This window comes from Vigna unguiculata, chromosome 10, assembly GCF_037176805.1.
Source record: "Vigna unguiculata cultivar grain cowpea cultivar isolate G323 ecotype 2 chromosome 10, ASM3717680v1, whole genome shotgun sequence".
Lineage (NCBI taxonomy): Eukaryota > Viridiplantae > Streptophyta > Magnoliopsida > Fabales > Fabaceae > Vigna > Vigna unguiculata.
In genome coordinates, this window is record NC_140801.1 from 10,396,345 (window position 1) to 10,416,693 (window position 20,349).

The following is a 20,349-nucleotide window of genomic DNA, read 5'->3' on the forward strand; positions in this document are numbered from 1 at the left end:
CAACTCGCCATATGGTGGTCACTTCAATGGTGATAGGACAGCTGCTAAAGTGCTTCAATCCGGGTTCTATTGGCCCACCTTGTTTAAGGATGCTCATGCTCATGCCAAGAGCTGTGATAAATGCCAAAGGATTGGAAGCATCTCGAGAAGGCATGAAATGCCACTGCAAGCCATCTTAGAAGTGGAGGTCTTTGATTGTTGGGGAATTGATTTCGTTGGTCCCCTCCCTTCTTCATTCAACAATGAGTATATTCTAGTGGCAGTCGATTACGTCAGTAAGTGGGTGGAGGCAACGACTTGTCAGAAAAATGATGCCAAGACTGTCATCAAATTTCTAAAGAGACAAATCTTCTCTCGGTTTGGAGTCCCCAGGGTTCTCATCAGTGATGGAGGATCCCATTTCTGCAATGCCCAATTGGCCAAAGTCTTGAAACACTATGAAGTGAAGCACAAGGTTGCTTCACCTTATCATCCACAGACTAATGGTCAAGCCGAGGTGTCTAATCGGGAGATTAAGAGGATTTTAGAGAAGACCGTGGCTTCATCTAGAAAAGACTGGTCCTTAAAACTTGATGATGCCCTCTGGGCATATAGGACTGCCATGAAGACTCCTCTTGGATTATCACCTTACCAGTTGGTCTATGGCAAATCATGTCACTTGCCTGTGGAAATGGAGCACAAGGCATACTGGGCCTTGAAGTTTTTGAATTTTGAGCCCTCTTTATCTGCTGAGAAGAGGAGGACCCAATTGCTGGAGCTTGAAGAGATGAGGTTGAATGCATATGAGAACTCTAAAAGCTACAAGGAGAGAGTTAAAATGTATCATGATAGAAAGCTACTTAAGAAAGAATTTCAACCTGGCCAACAAGTGTTGTTATTCAATTCAAGGCTCAAATTATTTCCGGGTAAGTTGAAGTCTAAATGGTCTGGACCCTTCACCATCAAGGAAGTCAAACCCTATGGAGCAATAGAGCTGATGGATCCCTCCTCGGAAGATCCACAAAGGAGTTGAGTTGTGAACGGACAGCGACTTAAGCACTATTTGGGGGGTGAGGTTGAACGCCTCACCACTGTCATTCATCTAGATGACGAATGAGCCTACAGGCGTCGAGCTAATGACGTTAAACAAGCGCTGATTGGGAGGCAACCCAGTGTTTTTGAGTTTTTCTTAGTTAGTAGATTCAATTTCACCAATTTTTGGGTGCATCAGGTCTGCCACTGTTCGCCCAGCGAGTGACAACTAGCTTCGCGAGTCTGGTTTTTCACAGAAAAACAGTTTCAAAATTATGCAGACTCGCCCAGCTAGCCCCCACTCGCCCAGCGAGCATGACCCCTGCACCAACAAAATCTTTTGTCCAATAAAATCGCTGGGCGAGTACTACTCGTCCAGCCCTTTTTGAACGAATTTTTGCCCCTGGAGCTACTCGCTGGGCGCATAAAACTCGCCCAGCGACGCTCTTTCAAAAAAAAAAATTGAAATTCGAATTTTTGGGGGGAAAACCTGACCACTCGCCCAGCGAGCGGTGCCACTCGCCCAGCGACTGCACAGCATTTAATGCTGTCAGCGGTTAGTTGGGTCAAGCCTGCTTTTTAAATTTCCGAAGCAGCTCACCCAGCGAGTGGTATCGGACCGCCCAGCGAGCAACTGCGGTTATTCCCCATCATTACTTTTCATTTTTAATCCATTTTTCCCCCTTCTTTTTACCCTAGCCGTTCCCCTTCCCTCTTCCTCGCTCAGTTGCGCCTCCACCTTCACCTTTGCTCACACTTTGCACTTTTGTTTCCATTTTTCACGTTTTCTCTTTGTCTCTTCCATCAAGTAAGTGATTTTTGCTTCCATTCTCATTTTGTTGTTGTTTTGCTGCTGTTTTGATGTTTAAGATTAGTGTTAGGGTTCTGTTTTGGTTGATTTCATGTTCATGCTTCTTGAATTTGTGTGTATTAGATATTTGGTCCATTTTGTGTGCCTTTTCCGTCAGTTGTAGTTGGGTTAGCTTTGCGTTCGCCTAGCGGGTGCGTGCTTGTGTGTTTTGGGTTGTTTTGATTCATGGTGAGTCGTCCAGCGAGCAGTCCCTGTACAACGAGATCCTCTCGCCCAGCGGGCCTGCTCGCCCAGCGAGTGACGATCCCTGTCACTGTTTTCCAGTTTTTAGACCTCTCGTCCAGCGAGCCTGTTCGCCCAGCGAGCGAATCCACCTAGTTTTGTTGTTTCTCTGGTTTTGCTTGCTCACCCCTGTAATCTTGTGTTTTTATTCAGCAACCTTGTTTGTTCTTACTGTGTTGTTTTGTTTTACTTCTAGTTGTAATCCTAGTTTTGTGTAGTGTAATGCTTTGTGTTCTTCTTTTTGCAGATGGCTCCTCCTAAGACTTCCCATGTTGCTAAAAAGAAGAGAATTACCCGAGGCTCTTCTTCTCAGAATCCCCAACCAGACTTCATGGAATCAGACATGGTGCAGAATTTTGATCAACATAAATTCTCTTCGGAGATGGCTGCCAACCGCTTTGCTGAGATAATGTCCAGGAGCTTGATACCAGAGAGGAAGGTCAAATTAAATCCTGGGGAGTATGATGAGTTTCGTTTGGAGCTTGAGAGGCGAAACTGGCATAAGGTGTTAGCAGACCTTCCTAATGAAATTGATGAAGTGTTGGTAAAAGAGTTCTATGCAAACGCATACCAGCAGGTGAGGGATGGCCCACGTCAATGTAGGGTGCGGGGGAAGCTGATAAAATATGACAGGAAGATAATCAATACCTTTTTGAGGACGGCATCACCTCCTGCGGGCCACGTAACTCCATTTAGTGAATTCTCAAGTGCTCACAAGGATCATGATGCAATTGCCTCAGCTTTGTGCACCCCGGGTCATACTTACATGTTGGGCGTCAATGGCAATCCCATCCGCATTCTTCGGAAGCATCTAACCTCATTGGCACAAATGTGGAGTGCCTTCTCCTACACCAACCTAAGCCCCAACACTCATACTTCAGATCTTAACTTAATGAGATCATATCTCATTTATGGGCTTGTAACAGGTATGGACATGGACGTGGGGGCCCACATTTCTCAGGATATCGCCTACACTGCGGACATGGAGAATGTAAAGTTGGGTTTTCCTGCACTTATCACAGCTCTTTGCAGGGAAAAGGGAATCATTGTTGATACTCCTGTACTCCTCTCCCTCCAGCCACCCATAGACAAAAAGTTCATAAGGAAGAATTGCATTAGTAGGGTGGAACTCAATGAACCTGCACCACCACCCCGAGCACCCCGTCCACCCCGAGCTTCCTCTTCCTCTCAGTCCACACATGATCCTTCCTCCACTTTCGAGGCATCCTTCCAAGCAGCCATGACCAAAATGTTTGCAAGACAGGAGGACATGTGGCTGGGTCATCAAGCACTTAGGCAAGGCCAAGTCAACATCATAGATAGCATGCACCATTTGTCTCTAGGTGTTCCAGATTTTCCAGATGATCTTATCATGACAAGAGGACAGTTTGAGGCACGCATTCCTTGGCCTGTGGGCAGGCCTAAGTCTCAGTGGGGGGGAGGTTCTATTGCTGTTGATGATGATCCTGATGCAGAAGAAGGAGGTCAGGAGGACCCTGCTGATGATGATGACCCTGATGCTGAAGAAGGAGAGCAGGGAGGACCCTGATGCAGTCTGGAGTACTTTGATTGGTGTTTTTGTTGGTTTTGTTTTTTTTAGTGTTTTAGTTTGTGTTATTAGCCAGCTGTTTATTTAGTTTTTGCTTTCAGTACCTTGTTTTAGGGTGGAACACTTGCTTGATAGTTGAACTAATTCTCTTTTTCTCATAATTTTGTTGGCCAGCCTTGTTTTGGATGCCTTATTTTGTTGTTGGCATTGGGAGCTTTGATGTCTTTTCATGTTATCCTTGCATGATCTTGAGCATTTTGCTTGCAAATCCAAGAGTGAGAATGTGGACGTGGTTGCAATTTGATTAATTCCTTAACCTTGTGTGATTATGACCAGGGGATTGAATGGTGAGAATTGTGAGAATGTGTTTGGGAGTGTATGTGAGAAAGCTGTTGTTGCTATGGATTTGAGTTTTGCATGATTCTTGTAAATGCACATACACACTTGATTAGAAATGAGAAAGGCACTTCTTTGTTTTTTATGTTACATAGCTACTTGGCCAAATAGCCACCCTTGATGCTTGACTTTGATCTTTTGTGAACCTTTTGAGCTTTGTTATTTTTGTGACCCCTAAGCCTATAAAGAGAAATACATCTTTACCCACACTCTAGAAGAAGAGAACAAATAGTATGTTATGAAGGTATAAGTTGGGATTAAGTTTGAGGGAAGATTGTGTGAAAAAGTAAGGGGTGAATTGGTTGAGAATGCCTCTTAGTAATGTTTGAATATCTCTATAAAAGAAAAAAGAGAGAAAAAGAAAAAGAAAATGAAAATGAATGAACAAAAGAAAAAGGCAAGCAAAGAGGTTGCTATAGATAAAAATGAGGTTAGAAGGATATGGGAGCCTATTTTTTATATGAAGGTAGAGGATGTTGATGAATGATTTATGCATATTTTTGTTCTCTTCTTCTCATTTGGTGTCTTTGAATCCAAGAAAAACCATGCTTCTTCTAGCCAAGCCAAGCTACAACCCTTAAAGACCTTTTGATCTAAATCAAGTTGTGTGAAGTGTTTTTGAGATGAAGTGCAAAGGTTGATGAAGTAATTTTCTAACATGCTGAGTTTGAGTTGTTTAAACACTTGTCAGTTGAGTGAAACACTACCATGGTGAAAGCTGTGATGATTCTCTTTCCTGTGTGCCATATATCATTCTGGTTTAAGGATTTGTGTTGATAAAAGCACCATTCCATGTTCACTCTGTGAAATGCAAAAGACTTTTCTCTATTTTGTGTGACAAGGATAGTGTGAGTTGATATCATATGCTTCTCTTTTTGTGTTGATCAGGCTAGCCTTGCTTCTCTTTGCTATTTTGATAGTTTTTCTTTCCATGAGGACATGAAAAAATTCAAGTTTGGGGGAGTTGATAAGTGTGATAATTACCTATTGTTTACACTTCTTAGAACCTCTTATTTGTCTTTTATTCATGTATTTTTGTGTTGATCTCATGAAAGAATTTAGGATTTTGTTATTTATTTCAAAAACATGTTTACTTTGATGTTTGTGGACTTTTGTAGAAAAGAATGGAAGATTGGAGAAAAAATTCACTAGTTGCTGCCTGGAGCCATTAGCCCAGCTAGCTGGATGTACTCGCCCAGCTAACCAGACTCACTAGCCCAGCGAACCAGACTCACTAGCTCAGCGAGGAATGCTCTCTAGCCCAGCGAGAATGTTTGTTGGCCCAGCGAGTTTATCTTTTTGCTCAAACATTAAAAGTGTCGAGACTCGAACAGAAAAGACAGGTTTTGGTGGGAGGAACACTGCTGGAACTCAAAACGAAGGCAGAGACATTTCTGGAGCTTAAAGGATCAATCTTTCTTCATCCATTCTACCATTTCAACTCCATTTGTGCTCTAGATGTATAGGAGTAGCTAAACTCCATTTCATTGGGGTTGGATGTAATGTACCTAAACTCATTATAGTTTCATCTATGCAATAGAATCTCTTTCACTGTTTTTGTGTTCTATCTAAATTATTTTCGTGCATGATGGAATATCTATGCGTTTTGGGTGGTATCTAATCATTGGAAAGTGTTTTGGAACCCTAGACATGGATAGAACAACCTAAAGGTTTGGTTCTAGACATAGACCAAAGCTTTTGGTCATTCTAGACATCGTTTTTAATGTGTCTTTTGTGTTTAAACCTCTAAGGGATTAGTAATGTTTACATAAAAGTTCAAAACATATCCCTAAGGGATTAGGGATTGAATACCTTTGATGTCAATGCTTGAGTAGATGAGAGATTTATATTGTGAGGTGCTTGCTTAGAGTTTTGGTCATGAATTCCAACCCCAATGAGTCTTTGCCTTGGTATTTTATCACTTTAAAGTTTAGAAATCCTTATGTTTTCACTTGTTTCGAATTAATCAATGGTTACATTCAACGCTTAAATTAGTAAGTACACCTAGTTAACTAAACAAACGCAATTCCCGTGGGAAAACGATACTTGGACTTACCATTTTTATTACTTGCACGACTTGGTACACTTGCCAAAGTCTTAACAAAGTCTTAACAGTTTTATATATGGTGGATCACTAAAAGATGATATATTCAGCGTAACTAAATTTTAAATTGTTGTTGGTTGTCTCTTTTCAGTTCGTTGTATTAGGTGTTTGTTATTGTATTTAAACCTAAATTAACATGTATTGACATAGTTTTACAGATCTACAAAACTATTTGGAAGTTTTGTAACTATTTGTAGATGTAAAAACAACTTGATTGATCTTTTGTTTGGGCAAACTTCACATGGTTTCAGTTTTGTAGTTTATTTTTTTTTAAATAGCAACATTCTAATATTATAAGACAATATGTTTTGGCTTAATTTATGCTTAAAAGATGAAAAATAAAATATCACTCATACAAATTAAAGAAAAGCAAGTTTATTCAAATAAACAGGTAAGAAAGACAAAAAGAATATAATTTTAATAACACTAATTAGTGGCACTTAAGACATGGCCTATATAAACAACAATTGTACATAGTGAGAATTATAATATATAGTGTTGATTGATTATGCTTGATATTCCTTTTATCACTATTCATAGTATTTTAGTAAGAAATAAAATGATATTTCTATATGATTTAAATATATTCTAAATACCTCTAAATTAATATAAGTTAATTATATTTTAAGATTGTACTGTAGAACTTGATTTGTTGTGTCCTTGAATGTTAAAATACTAGAAACAACAATGTTTATAGCATAGCTATTACAAACAACTTAACTTAGCCTTTTTTATCACTGTAAACAACGAATTCAACACATAACAATGGAAGGTTGTGTTTTTCTTAATGGGCAAGTGCGATGATTGTGATATCATTTATATCAAATTTTGGAAAATTAACTTCTAAATAATTCAATGAAACAAAGATTATAAGGCATTTATCATCTTAAAAACACATATGCATGTTTCTTAATGTAATGTGACTCAGTAAAAATGGACAACATAAAACTAGAATGAAAAACCGTGAATGTACGTCAACCAATTTATTTCAATAATTTTATTTTTATAAAAGATAAACATGCACAAAGAAAATCATTGCCATCTACTTTTAAGAAAAAAAGGGTTATCCAAAGAGAAATTGCCATCTTCGTTAAAGAGAGACCATAAAGTTTTGTAAATCAATCATATAAAAACTTCATGGACTCTAAAACAATATCACTCGTTTTCTGGTTAAAAGGTTATGAAAAAGGAAAAAAACAAACATGATTCTTTATTCCTTGAATTTATACTATTTTGATTGTTTTGAAATTTTGTTTCGGGTATAGGGTCGAACGTCCAATTAAAATAATTTCATGGTCTGTTGACTCTAGTGTTTTCCTCTCTGTCCTAGGGTAATCTATTAGCCAACCGATCATGGGGTACCCGTTAAAGGTGCTCTAATGTTAAAGTAAGCTCAGGTTCGATCAATTAAAACAACTAAAGCTATAATAAAAATTTAATGAATGCCCAAACAACCATACATTTGACCTGTAAATATGGTTTTCTCCTTGAGATTTTTATTAGGGATGAATTAATTCAGTCAAATTTCCTTTAAACATTATTATTGACATATTTATGTTAATTAGATGTTTAATTGATTTTATTAATGACCGATTAGTTTTTTCCACATCCGAGCGGTTGGTTATACTTCATTCCGCAAGGTTTGTACCGTCGGTGCATATACTACAACTTACTACAACTTTATTCACCTGTTTTGACGCTTCCAAGTATTTACAAGAGAGAGAAACTTCTATTCTTAACTTAATCTTATCGTAAATAATATGATAAAGTGCATGCTCATTTAACACCTATCTTGAAACATCTTTAAGTGGCATGATCTTGAAACATCTTTAAGTGGCATGACCTCTACCATTGATTCATAAGTTATCCATCTTCAAATTATCTTTTCTCCCTTTCCATTTTTGAATTGAATGCTATTTCCTTGTCAAATTTCTCATACTCTTTATAAACACATAATATATGCATATATATATATATACTTACATATACATACATACACACACATACATGTATATATATATATATATATATATATATATATATATATATATATATATATATATATATATATCATGTTCTTTCATTTGTTTAGGCAACTTTTCACACTAGTATAATTAAATAGATTTAACTTATGTCCAATTGCATTCTTGTAGCAATTTCTATCTTATCTTTTCTTTATATCATTATGCTCTTATTTTTGTATTCTTGCTCTTATTCCATTCTCACATGGAAACTTTCACAACTAATCCTGTGAATTAAATATATATTTAGTTGTGAGTATCTTTGACATTCATGTTGTTTATTTTATATTTTTAAAAATATAAGAAAATTGAAATTTCAATACTAAATCAAGCTAAAACAAATTTAGACATTAATCAAGAATACTCTGCCTAGAAAAATACTGTTAGCCCAAACCTTAGTCTCAAATAAAAAAAAAATAAATTATATCAAACACCTTTGAAATCCACCCATCATATCACAATTAACATAAAAGCATTTCTTAAAAATACTAATTGTCCTTCCATCTCATACAAAAACAAGGATGATTTACTTGAACTTGAACCAACAATAGTGGAAAAAAAGTAACTTGCATCAAGAAATGATTGTTTAACATAAAAAGAACAGGACGTAAAAAATGTGCAATGATATTTTTTTAATTAAAATCAATTTTTTTACGTGCACCTCCCATGGTTCATTAAAAATTTTATGATATACGTCATTTGACAACATTGGTTGTCATAAATTTTAAGATATACATCGAATGTTTGACATAAATTTGTTTATATTTCTACACAAAATCTTGTTCTTCCTCACTTCTCCCTCGCGTTTACGAAATTTTGGCTATCTTCCTTAGTTGTTGCTTCAGCGAGTGTGTTCTTAGGTACATTGGTGATCTAAAGTGTATTTTTCTTTCATCTTAGTGAGTGGTTGTTTCTAGTTGATTAGGTTGTAGGTTAAAAATTTTCATGGAGGTTAATGATCTAAACTTCCATTTAATCTTTTAAATTTATATTGTGGTTATTTTAGGGAATCTCAATCATGATAATGTATAAATGCTTTTATTAAATTTTGTTGTTTTGATAACGTGTTATATCAATGTTTAAATTCGATATTGTGAATATCGAAATTAATATTTTAAATTAAGTTAAATAGATAAAAGTAATTATATTTTTTAAATTAAATTTAAAATTTTGGGATAGTAAAAATTATAAGGACTACTTAAGTATTTAAGTCATTAGGAGTGACTTCATTATTAAGTCCTTACTTCATTTACAAGGGATTGTAATAAATTTATGTATCCAGTTGATAAGAATATTAATATATATGAGTAGTTTCAATACATAAGATAAATAATAGAAGGTCATGCAACATTTCAAACTTTTATAAAAATTTAAATAATTCAATATCGTATATAAATCAATATCAATATTATTATACATTAAAATTATTATTAAAAAATATGTATTTATTTAGATAGATCATGAAATAGAGGATCATCTATTCATTTTCAATTTTTCATTTATTTCCTTTTCCTAATGTTCATTTTGGTGTGATTTGCACCTCACTCTACACAAGTATTTTTTCTTCTTCTCGGATTGAAATTGGCACTTGATTTTAAATTATAAGCTCTATTAGTAGACTACATTTTCTTAGTGTATTGTTAGCTTAACAATAACTATATACCAAATAATGCATCAACCAAACACTATAACACAAGTAAAACCATCACAAACTAAGCTGGGGGTTAAAAGTAAACCAACAATAATACTCATAGTAATAACTTGGAATAAATTTGCAAGTAAACCAACACTATTTTCAAATTAAATATGAAAAAAACATAAATCTAGCAATGATGCATTAAGAATGTTAATTTCGTAAAAGGATATATAATTTATTATAAAATGTATTACAAATTAATATAACAAGTGTATAAGATTTAACGTAATATCTATAGGATTAACTGTCCTAGATATTTTGAATTCCCTTTTACAAAAGTGAATTGTAGGGATCCCTACATAGATGTAAAAAAATATCTTGGATAATACGAGAGAAAACATATTCATTTTCAGCTTTTGTGTTTATTCCTTTCCCTTAATCTTCAGTTTGGTGTGATTCGTAATTAACTATACTCATTCTTTTGTTATTAATGGATTCAAATTGACATTTGGTTCACAAAAATCTTTATTTTTAATGTACAAGCTCAATCAGCAAAAAAATGATTGTATACCATTTAACCCACCAACAGAACATGATCATAAACCAGGTAATGGATTAAAAGTAAGACAACATTAATACATATAGTGATGATCTAGAATTGGTATTGATGTATTACGATTATTCTATAAATTATATAAGTCATTACAGAAAGATAAATAACTACTTTCACATCAAATTTCCTTCAAATACTTGTTTGGTATTTGGTCTGCCAAGTAAATGTAGAAATGCCCCATAGCTCCGGTACGAAACTTGTTTTCATATACGGATTCCAGTGTTAGAATTTCACCATCTTCGATCATGATAGAACCGGGTTTAGGATAACAAACTGACATTCCAACTAGGTAACCCTTTTCATTTCCTGCTTCTTTTCCAGTTCCGTATTTTGGATTTGAAGTGCATAAAACCCTTCCATCCTAAGTTAAGCATAATCGTAAATATAGAGATGATTCAATAAACTTTTTAATTTCTTATAAAGATATAAAAATATGAACAAAATTTATTCCTAATGAATATATGAATTACACAAAATGTAATGTAAGTTTATCTACATGATACAACTTATATGGGAACAACAAATATCAAATTTTACCTGTCCATACAGAGTCACATTGACAACACCGGTGTGCATATGAGCAGTGCCATATATAAGATAACCACCTTTTGTCATTGGGATGTTTGCTTTCTTAACATGAGGGATGTCATTGTCATGATTTCTTGGGATCGTATACTCTGCCTATAACAAATTGAGAAATTTACTTTACTCACATACCAACGAAAAAGTAATTAATAGCCTAATACTTTTGTTTGGAAAATAAATGAGTTTCAAAAGTTTGCTTATGATTTGTAAGGTATTGTATGTATTAAGTAAATGATCTACCTGACAATCATGAATTGGTGTAAAACCATTTGATCTTACACGATCCGTTGAATCAAGTATATAGAACTTAAGAGGCACTTGTTGTTCATCCCAATCAACCCACTTTATTTTGTATCTTAGGGAAAGCTTTCTCGTTGGGCCACGAAAACCATTTCTTAATTTGCATTGTACGTTATCTTGACAACAAAAGAGTCCTCCTTTATAATTTCTAGGCAACAATTGACCATTAATGCCCGTTGTGACATTGTAAAAGTCCTTTGGGAGATTCATAAGCTTACACCTACACTCTGTACAACCTTTTCTATCTTGTGTTCCACGTGTATCAATAACCATGATGCTAAACAACCATTTTTCTTTAAACGCATGCTTTATTTTTGTAGGATTCCCTAATTCAACTGCAAAAGGATTTGGAAGATTTGAAGATGTTCCTCGTGATTCTGCTCCCAAGCCCCAATAATGTGGAAGCAAAAAACCTTGGCATGCACCATCATTTCTTTCAAATTCGATACCATTGCGAAGGTCGTGAGATTGTTTAATGTACTGTGACATGGTAATGTTTTCAATGTATTTTACAGCAAACCAATGATGAAGGTAAGTTTCATACAACGGTACTGAATTACCATCTTCATCAACTACTTCAACATCAAAACTCTTGACCCCAATGTGACCCCTTGGAATGTCAATATCTAATAATGTTTTCACCACAATTTTTCCTGGTCCCACTTCAAAGTTTTCAGACAAAAAAGTAGCTGACTTTATATGATTTTCATCAGGCTCTAAAACAACTGAGTGAGTTGTGTCAAATAGCAACATCATTATTGAAAATAAAATTACTGCTCCTCTAGAGATAGTCCTCATATGAACCTACAGAAAAATTGTTTCCATTAGCCATGACAATATGCGTATATGGTCATTCATCTAATAATCTTGTAGATGTTTCAAAATATGGAGAAAACATGTCAATTCGATAAGACTGAAAAGAAAAGGCAAAGTAATAGAACATTCACAATAAAATGTCCATACCATATAAGAAAAAGATATTGTGTTGATCATGGTGATGATTTGTTCTTAGATGAAGATGTATGATCTTTCAAATTTTAAAGCAGGTAAATTTATACGTATATGAAAATGATTACTAGTTTTATATATGGTGGATCACTAAAAGATGATATATTCAGCGTAACTAAATTTTAAATTGTTGTTGGTTGTCTCTTTTCAGTTCGTTGTATTAGGTGTTTGTTATTGTATTTAAACCTAAATTAACATGTATTGACATAGTTTTACAGATCTACAAAACTATTTGGAAGTTTTGTAACTATTTGTAGATGTAAAAACAACTTGATTGATCTTTTGTTTGGGCAAACTTCACATGGTTTCAGTTTTGTAGTTTATTTTTTTTAAATAGCAACATTCTAATATTATAAGACAATATGTTTTGGCTTAATTTATGCTTAAAAGATGAAAAATAAAATATCACTCATACAAATTAAAGAAAAGCAAGTTTATTCAAATAAACAGGTAAGAAAGACAAAAAGAATATAATTTTAATAACACTAATTAGTGGCACTTAAGACATGGCCTATATAAACAAGAATTGTACATAGTGAGAATTATAATATATAGTGTTGATTGATTATGCTTGATATTCCTTTTATCACTATTCATAGTATTTTAGTAAGAAATAAAATGATATTTCTATATGATTTAAATATATTCTAAATACCTCTAAATTAATATAAGTTAATTATATTTTAAGATTGTACTGTAGAACTTGATTTGTTGTGTCCTTGAATGTTAAAATACTAGAAACAACAATGTTTATAGCATAGCTATTACAAACAACTTAACTTAGCCTTTTTTATCACTATAAACAACGAATTCAACACATAACAATGGAAGGTTGTGTTTTTCTTAATGGGCAAGTGCGATGATTGTGATATCATTTATATCAAATTTTGGAAAATTAACTTCTAAATAATTCAATGAAACAAAGATTATAAGGCATTTATCATCTTAAAAACACATATACATGTTTCTTAATGTAATGTGACTCAGTAAAAATGGACAACATAAAACTAGAATGAAAAACCGTGAATGTACGTCAACCAATTTATTTCAATAATTTTATTTTTATAAAAGATAAACATGCACAAAGAAAATCATTGCCATCTACTTTTAAGAAAAAAAGGGTTATCCAAAGAGAAATTGCCATCTTCGTTAAAGAGAGACCATAAAGTTTTGTAAATCAATCATATAAAAACTTCATGGACTCTAAAACAATATCACTCGTTTTCTGGTTAAAAGGTTATGAAAAAGGAAAAAAACAAACATGATTCTTTATTCCTTGAATTTATACTATTTTGATTGTTTTGAAATTTTGTCTCGGGTATAGGGTCGAACGTCCAATTAAAATAATTTCATGGTCTGTTGACTCTAGTGTTTTCCTCTCTGTCCTAGGGTAATCTATTAGCCAACCGATCATGGGGTACCTGTTAAAGGTGCTCTAATGTTAAAGTAAGCTCAGGTTCGATCAGTTAAAACAATTAAAGCTATAATAAAAATTTAATGAATGCCCAAACAACCATACATTTGACCTGTAAATATGGTTTTCTCCTTGAGATTTTTATTAGGGATGAATTAATTCAGTCCAATTTCCTTTAAACATTATTATTGACATATTTATGTTAATTAGATGTTTAGTTGATTTTATTAATGACCGATTAGTTTTTTCCACATCCGAGCGGTTGGTTATACTTCATTCCGCAAGGTTTGTACCGTCGGTGCATATACTACAACTTACTACAACTTTATTCACCTGTTTTGACGCTTCCAAGTATTTACAAGAGAGAGAAACTTCTATTCTTAACTTAATCTTATCGTAAATAATATGATAAAGTGCATGCTCATTTAACACCTATCTTGAAACATCTTTAAGTGGCATGACCTCTACCATTAATTCATAAGTTATCCATCTTCAAATTATCTTTTCTCCCTTTCCAATTTTGAATTGAATGTTATTTCCTTGTCAAATTTCTCATACTCTTTATAAACACATAATATATGCATATATATATATATATATATACTTACATATACATACATACACACACATACATGTATATATATATATATATATATATATATATATATATATATATATATATATATATATATATATCATGTTCTTTCATTTGTTTAGGCAACTTTTCACACTAGTATAATTAAATAGATTTAACTTATGTCCAATTGCATTCTTGTAGCAATTTCTATCTTATCTTTTCTTTATATCATTATGCTCTTATTTTTGTATTCTTGCTCTTATTCCATTCTCACATGGAAACTTTCACAATTAATCCTGTGAATTAAATATATATTTAGTTGTGAGTATCTTTGACATTCATGTTGTTTATTTTATATTTTTAAAAATATAAGAAAATTGAAATTTCAATACTAAATCAAGCTAAAACAAATTTAGACATTAATCAAGAATACTCTGCCTAGAAAAATACTGTTAGCCCAAACCTTAGTCTCAAATAAAAAAAAAATTATATCAAACACCTTTGAAATCCACCCATCATATCACAATTAACATAAAAGCATTTCTTAAAAATACTAATTGTCCTTCCATCTCATACAAAAACAAGGATGATTTACTTGAACTTGAACCAACAATAGTGGAAAAAAAGTAACTTGCATCAAGAAATGATTGTTTAACATAAAAAGAACAGGACGTAAAAAATGTGCAATGATATTTTTTTAATTAAAATCAATTTTTTTACGTGCACCTCCCACGGTTCATTAAAAATTTTATGATATACGTCATTTGACAACATTGGTTGTCATAAATTTTAAGATATACATCGAATGTTTGACATAAATTTGTTTATATTTCTACACAAAATCTTGTTCTTCCTCACTTCTCCCTCGCGTTTACGAAATTTTGGCTATCTTCCTTGGTTGTTGCTTCAGCGAGTGTGTTCTTAGGTACATTGGTGATCTAAAGTGTATTTTTCTTTCATCTTAGTGAGTGGTTGTTTCTAGTTGATTGGGTTGTAGGTTAAAATTTTTCATGGAGGTTAATGATCTAAACTTCCATTTAATCTTTTAAATTTATATTGTGGTTATTTTAGGGAATCTCAATCATGATAATGTATAAATGCTTTTATTAAATTTTGTTGTTTTGATAACGTGTTATATCAATGTTTAAATTCGATATTGTGAATATCGAAATTAATATTTTAAATTAAGTTAAATAGATTAAAGTAATTATATTTTTTAAATTAAATTTAAAATTTTGGGATAGTAAAAATTATAAGGACTACTTAAGTATTTAAGTCATTAGGAGTGACTTCATTATTAAGTCCTTACTTCATTTACAAGGGATTGTAATAAATTTATGTATCTAGTTGATAAGAATATTAATATATATGAGTAGTTTCAATACATAAGATAAATAATAGAAGGTCATGCAACATTTCAAACTTTTATAAAAATTTAAATAATTCAATATCGTATATAAATCAATATCAATATTATTATACACTAAAATTATTATTAAAAAATATGTATTTATTTAGATAGATCATGAAATAGAGGATCATCTATTCATTTTCAATTTTTCATTTATTTCCTTTTCCTAATGTTCATTTTGGTGTGATTTGCACCTCACTCTACACAAGTCTTTTTTCTTCTTCTCGGATTGAAATTGGCACTTGATTTTAAATTATAAGCTCTATTAGTAGACTACATTTTCTTAGTGTATTGTTAGCTTAACAATAACTATATACCAAATAATGCATCAACCAAACACTATAACACAAGTAAAACCATCACAAACTAAGCTGGGGGTTAAAAGTAAACCAACAATAATACTCATAGTAATAACTTGGAATAAATTTGCAAGTAAACCAACACTATTTTCAAATTAAATATGAAAAAAACATAAATCTAGCAATGATGCATTAAGAATGTTAATTTCGTAAAAGGATATATAATTTATTATAAAATGTATTACAAATTAATATAACAAGTGTATAAGATTTAACGTAATATCTATAGGATTAACTGTCCTAGATATTTTGAATTCCCTTTTACAAAAGTGAATTGTAGGGATCCCTACATAGATGTAAAAAAATATCTTGGATAATACGAGAGAAAACATATTCATTTTCAGCTTTTGTGTTTATTCCTTTCCCTTAATCTTCAGTTTGGTGTGATTCGTAATTAACTATACTCATTCTTTTGTTATTAATGGATTCAAATTGACATTTGGTTCACAAAAATCTTTATTTTTAATGTACAAGCTCAATCAGCAAAAAAATGATTGTATACCATTTAACCCACCAAGAGAACATGATCATAAACCAGGTAAAGGATTAAAAGTAAGACAACATTAATACATATAGTGATGATCTAGAATTGGTATTGATGTATTACGATTATTCTATAAATTATATAAGTCATTACAGAAAGATAAATAACTACTTTCACATCAAATTTCCTTCAAATACTTGTTTGGTATTTGGTCTGCCAAGTAAATGTAGAAATGCCCCATAGCTCCGGTACGAAACTTGTTTTCATATACGGATTCCAGTGTTAGAATTTCACCATCTTCGATCATGATAGAACCGGGTTTAGGATAACAAACTGACATTCCAACTAGGTAACCCTTTTCATTTCCTGCTTCTTTTCCAGTTCCGTATTTTGGATTTGAAGTGCATAAAACCCTTCCATCCTAAGTTAAGCATAATCGTAAATATAGAGATGATTCAATAAACTTTTTAATTTCTTATAAAGATATAAAAATATGAACAAAATTTATTCCTAATGAATATATGAATTACACAAAATGTAATGTAAGTTTATCTACATGATACAACTTATATGGGAACAACAAATATCAAATTTTACCTGTCCATACAGAGTCACATTGACAACACCGGTGTGCATATGAGCAGTGCCATATATAAGATAACCACCTTTTGTCATTGGGATGTTTGCTTTCTTAACATGAGGGATGTCATTGTCATGATTTCTTGGGATCGTATACTCTGCCTATAACAAATTGAGAAATTTACTTTACTCACATACCAACGAAAAAAGTAATTAATAGCCTAATACTTTTGTTTGGAAAATAAATGAGTTTCAAAAGTTTGCTTATGATTTGTAAGGTATTGTATGTATTAAGTAAATGATCTACCTGACAATCATGAATTGGTGTAGAACCATTTGATCTTACACGATCAGTTGAATCAAGTATATAGAACTTAAGAGGCACTTGTTGTTCATCCCAATCAACCCACTTTATTTTGTATCTTAGGGAAAGCTTTCTCGTTGGGCCACGAAAACCATTTCTTAATTTGCATTGTACGTTATCTTGACAACAAAAGAGTCCTCCTTTATAATTTCTAGGCAACAATTGACCATTAATGCCCGTTGTGACATTGTAAAAGTCCTTTGGGAGATTCATAAGCTTACACCTACACTCTATACAACCTTTTCTATCTTGTGTTCCACGTGTATCAATAACCATGATGCTAAACAACCATTTTTCTTTAAACCCATGCTTTATTTTTGTAGGATTCCCTAATTCAACTGCAAAAGGATCTGGAAGATTTGAAGATGTTCCTCGTGATTCTGCTCCCCAGCCCCAATAATGTGGAAGCAAAAAACCTTGGCATGCACCATCATTTCTTTCAAATTCGATACCATTGCGAAGGTCGTGAGATTGTTTAATGTACTGTGACATGGTAATGTTTTCAATGTATTTTACAGCAAACCAATGATGAAGGTAAGTTTCATACAACGGTACTGAATTACCATCTTCATCAACTACTTCAACATCAAAACTCTTGACCCCAATGTGACCCCTTGGAATGTCAATATCTAATAATGTTTTCACCACAATTTTTCCTGGTCCCACTTCAAAGTTTTCAGACAAAAAAGTAGCTGACTTTATATGATTTTCATCAGGCTCTAAAACGACTGAGTGAGTTGTGTCAAATAGCAACATCATTATTGAAAATAAAATTACTGCTCCTCTAGGGATAGTCCTCATATGAACCTACAGAAAAATTGTTTCCATTAGCCATGACAATATGCGTATATGGTCATTCATCTAATAATCTTGTAAATGTTTCAAAATATGGAGAAAACATGTCAATTCGATAAGACTGAAAAGAAAAGGCAAAGTAATAGAACATTCACAATAAAATGTCCATACCATATAAGAAAAAGATATTGTGTTGATCATGGTGATGATTTGTTCTTAGATGAAGATGTATGATCTTTCAAATTTTAAAGCAGGTAAATTTATACGTATATGAAAATGATTACTAGTTTTATATATGGTGGATCGCTAAAAGATGATATATTCAGCGTAACTAAATTTTAAATTGTTGTTGGTTGTCTCTTTTCAGTTCGTTGTATTAGGTGTTTGTTATTGTATTTAAACCTAAATTAACATGTATTGACATAGTTTTACAGATCTACAAAACTATTTGGAATTTTTGTAACTATTTGTAGATGTAAAAACAACTTGATTGATCTTTTGTTTGGGCAAACTTCACATGGTTTCAGTTTTGTAGTTTATTTTTTTTAAATAGCAACATTCTAATATTATAAGATAATATGTTTTGGCTTAATTTATGCTTAAAAGATGAAAAATAAAATATCACTCATACAAATTAAAGAAAAGCAAGTTTATTCAAATAAACAGGTAAGAAAGACAAAAAGAATATAATTTTAATAACACTAATTAGTGGCACTTAAGACATGGCCTATATAAACAACAATTGTACATAGTGAGAATTATAATATATAGTGTTGATTGATTATGCTTGATATTCCTTTTATCACTATTCATAGTATTTTAGTAAGAAATAAAATGATATTTCTATATGATTTAAATATATTCTAAATACCTCTAAATTAATATAAGTGAATTATATTTTAAGATTGTACTGTAGAAGTTGATTTGATTTGGCCACATTGAATGCCAACAAACACTTTTGTGATCCATGCTAATCATGTGTGGGTAGTAATTAGAGAGAAGGTACAAAGTTTCGAAAGAACTTGTACTATAGTGAATGAGGGTAGACACCAAACAATGAGGTTCACGTGTGAGCAAATGCACATAAATTGGTTTAGTGAATCTGCATAATCTCAAAACTGTGAAAGTATGTTGTTTGTGTTCTTTGAAAAAGAGTTGAATAGGTTCATCATTGAACCTAGTTTGCAAAGCCTAAAACTGAAGGAAAGAATTGGGTTTAGTCTTTTGGCCAACCTTTTAATGCAAATATGTTTTGAATCTTTTTTAGTTTCCTTTTGTTCTAGGATAAACAAGGTCTATAGTTGGGTGTGTCGATAAGTGTCCAATATGAGATAATTTTAAGATTAATTTTACAGTTATATTGTTTTGATTTTAATGAATTTGTGTATAAATTATCCCGATTTAGCTTGTTTTGTAGTTTCCAATATCAATAGAGAGTCAAAGTGCAAAAATAAAGTAAATGGATGAATTTAAAGCAATTATGAGCAAAACTGAGTAATTGAGCGGCAAAGTTGAGGCTTGAGCCACATTGGCTAACCCATAGCAAATGGAAACCTCAAACATTGAACCTGATGCTAAGCCATGAAGACACCTTCTTCAGGAAGTTATCTTATTAGTTGCAGCACCAAAGCATGAGACCTGAGCCATAAAGGAAACCCACTTAGGGAGGAAACCTCTACAGTTTGAGCCTGAAGTATAGTCCTAAGCACTATCCTGGACAATTTCTAAAAGTAGAGTTACACCCCTGTTTAGAAAGACATTTTGTAAGGGTTCTTTTAAGAGACTCTTAGAGAGCTCTTGTAGGCACTTTCCCTTGTACTTAGTAAACATTATTTAAGTGAAAAAGAGATGATGGCACTTCCATGTGTTATATGTTCTCATCTAGTATGAGGAGCAAAATCTCTTTAAGTGTTAAAGTAAAGATGTAACCCCTTTGGAACTCTCTTATATTGGTACTATTTTATTTATCAAAGTATTTTTTCATTACATATTAGATAAATTGATCACTAGTCTTATTCCATTTGGTTGGAATTAAGTGGGAACTGGTTCC

The 20,349-nt window shown here is 32.6% G+C and overlaps 2 protein-coding genes across 2 annotated transcripts; both read right to left on the reverse strand.

Annotated features, from left to right (window-relative positions):
• Positions 1–10,541: 10,541 nt before the first annotated feature.
• On the reverse strand, positions 10,542–12,106 carry LOC114165220 (uncharacterized). Its single transcript, XM_028049880.2, has 3 exons — positions 11,249–12,106; positions 10,961–11,104; positions 10,542–10,784 (listed from the first exon to the last, which is right to left on the reverse strand). Exons 1-3 carry the CDS (start codon positions 12,104–12,106, stop codon positions 10,542–10,544), a joined length of 1,245 nt encoding a protein of 414 aa, XP_027905681.2.
• A 4,633-nt stretch (positions 12,107–16,739) lies between these two features.
• LOC114165221 (uncharacterized) lies at positions 16,740–18,305 on the reverse strand. The gene is made up of 3 exons (XM_028049881.2): positions 17,448–18,305; positions 17,159–17,302; positions 16,740–16,982 (listed from the first exon to the last, which is right to left on the reverse strand). Exons 1-3 carry the CDS (start codon positions 18,303–18,305, stop codon positions 16,740–16,742), a joined length of 1,245 nt encoding a protein of 414 aa, XP_027905682.2.
• Between the last annotated feature and the right edge of the window lie 2,044 nt (positions 18,306–20,349).

Excerpts from the sequence above, each read along its gene's own strand:
- LOC114165221 (XM_028049881.2), bottom strand. The coding sequence starts at position 18,305 with ATGAGGACTATCCCTAGAGGAGCAGTAATTTTATTTTCAATAATGATG. Across the intron at positions 17,303-17,447 it reads CACCAATTCATGATTGTCAG|GCAGAGTATACGATCCCAAG; the intron begins GTAGATCATTTA and ends AATTTGTTATAG. Across the intron at positions 16,983-17,158 it reads ATGTGACTCTGTATGGACAG|GATGGAAGGGTTTTATGCAC; the intron begins GTAAAATTTGAT and ends TGCTTAACTTAG.
- LOC114165220 (XM_028049880.2), bottom strand. The coding sequence starts at position 12,106 with ATGAGGACTATCTCTAGAGGAGCAGTAATTTTATTTTCAATAATGATG. Across the intron at positions 11,105-11,248 it reads CACCAATTCATGATTGTCAG|GCAGAGTATACGATCCCAAG; the intron begins GTAGATCATTTA and ends AATTTGTTATAG. Across the intron at positions 10,785-10,960 it reads ATGTGACTCTGTATGGACAG|GATGGAAGGGTTTTATGCAC; the intron begins GTAAAATTTGAT and ends TGCTTAACTTAG.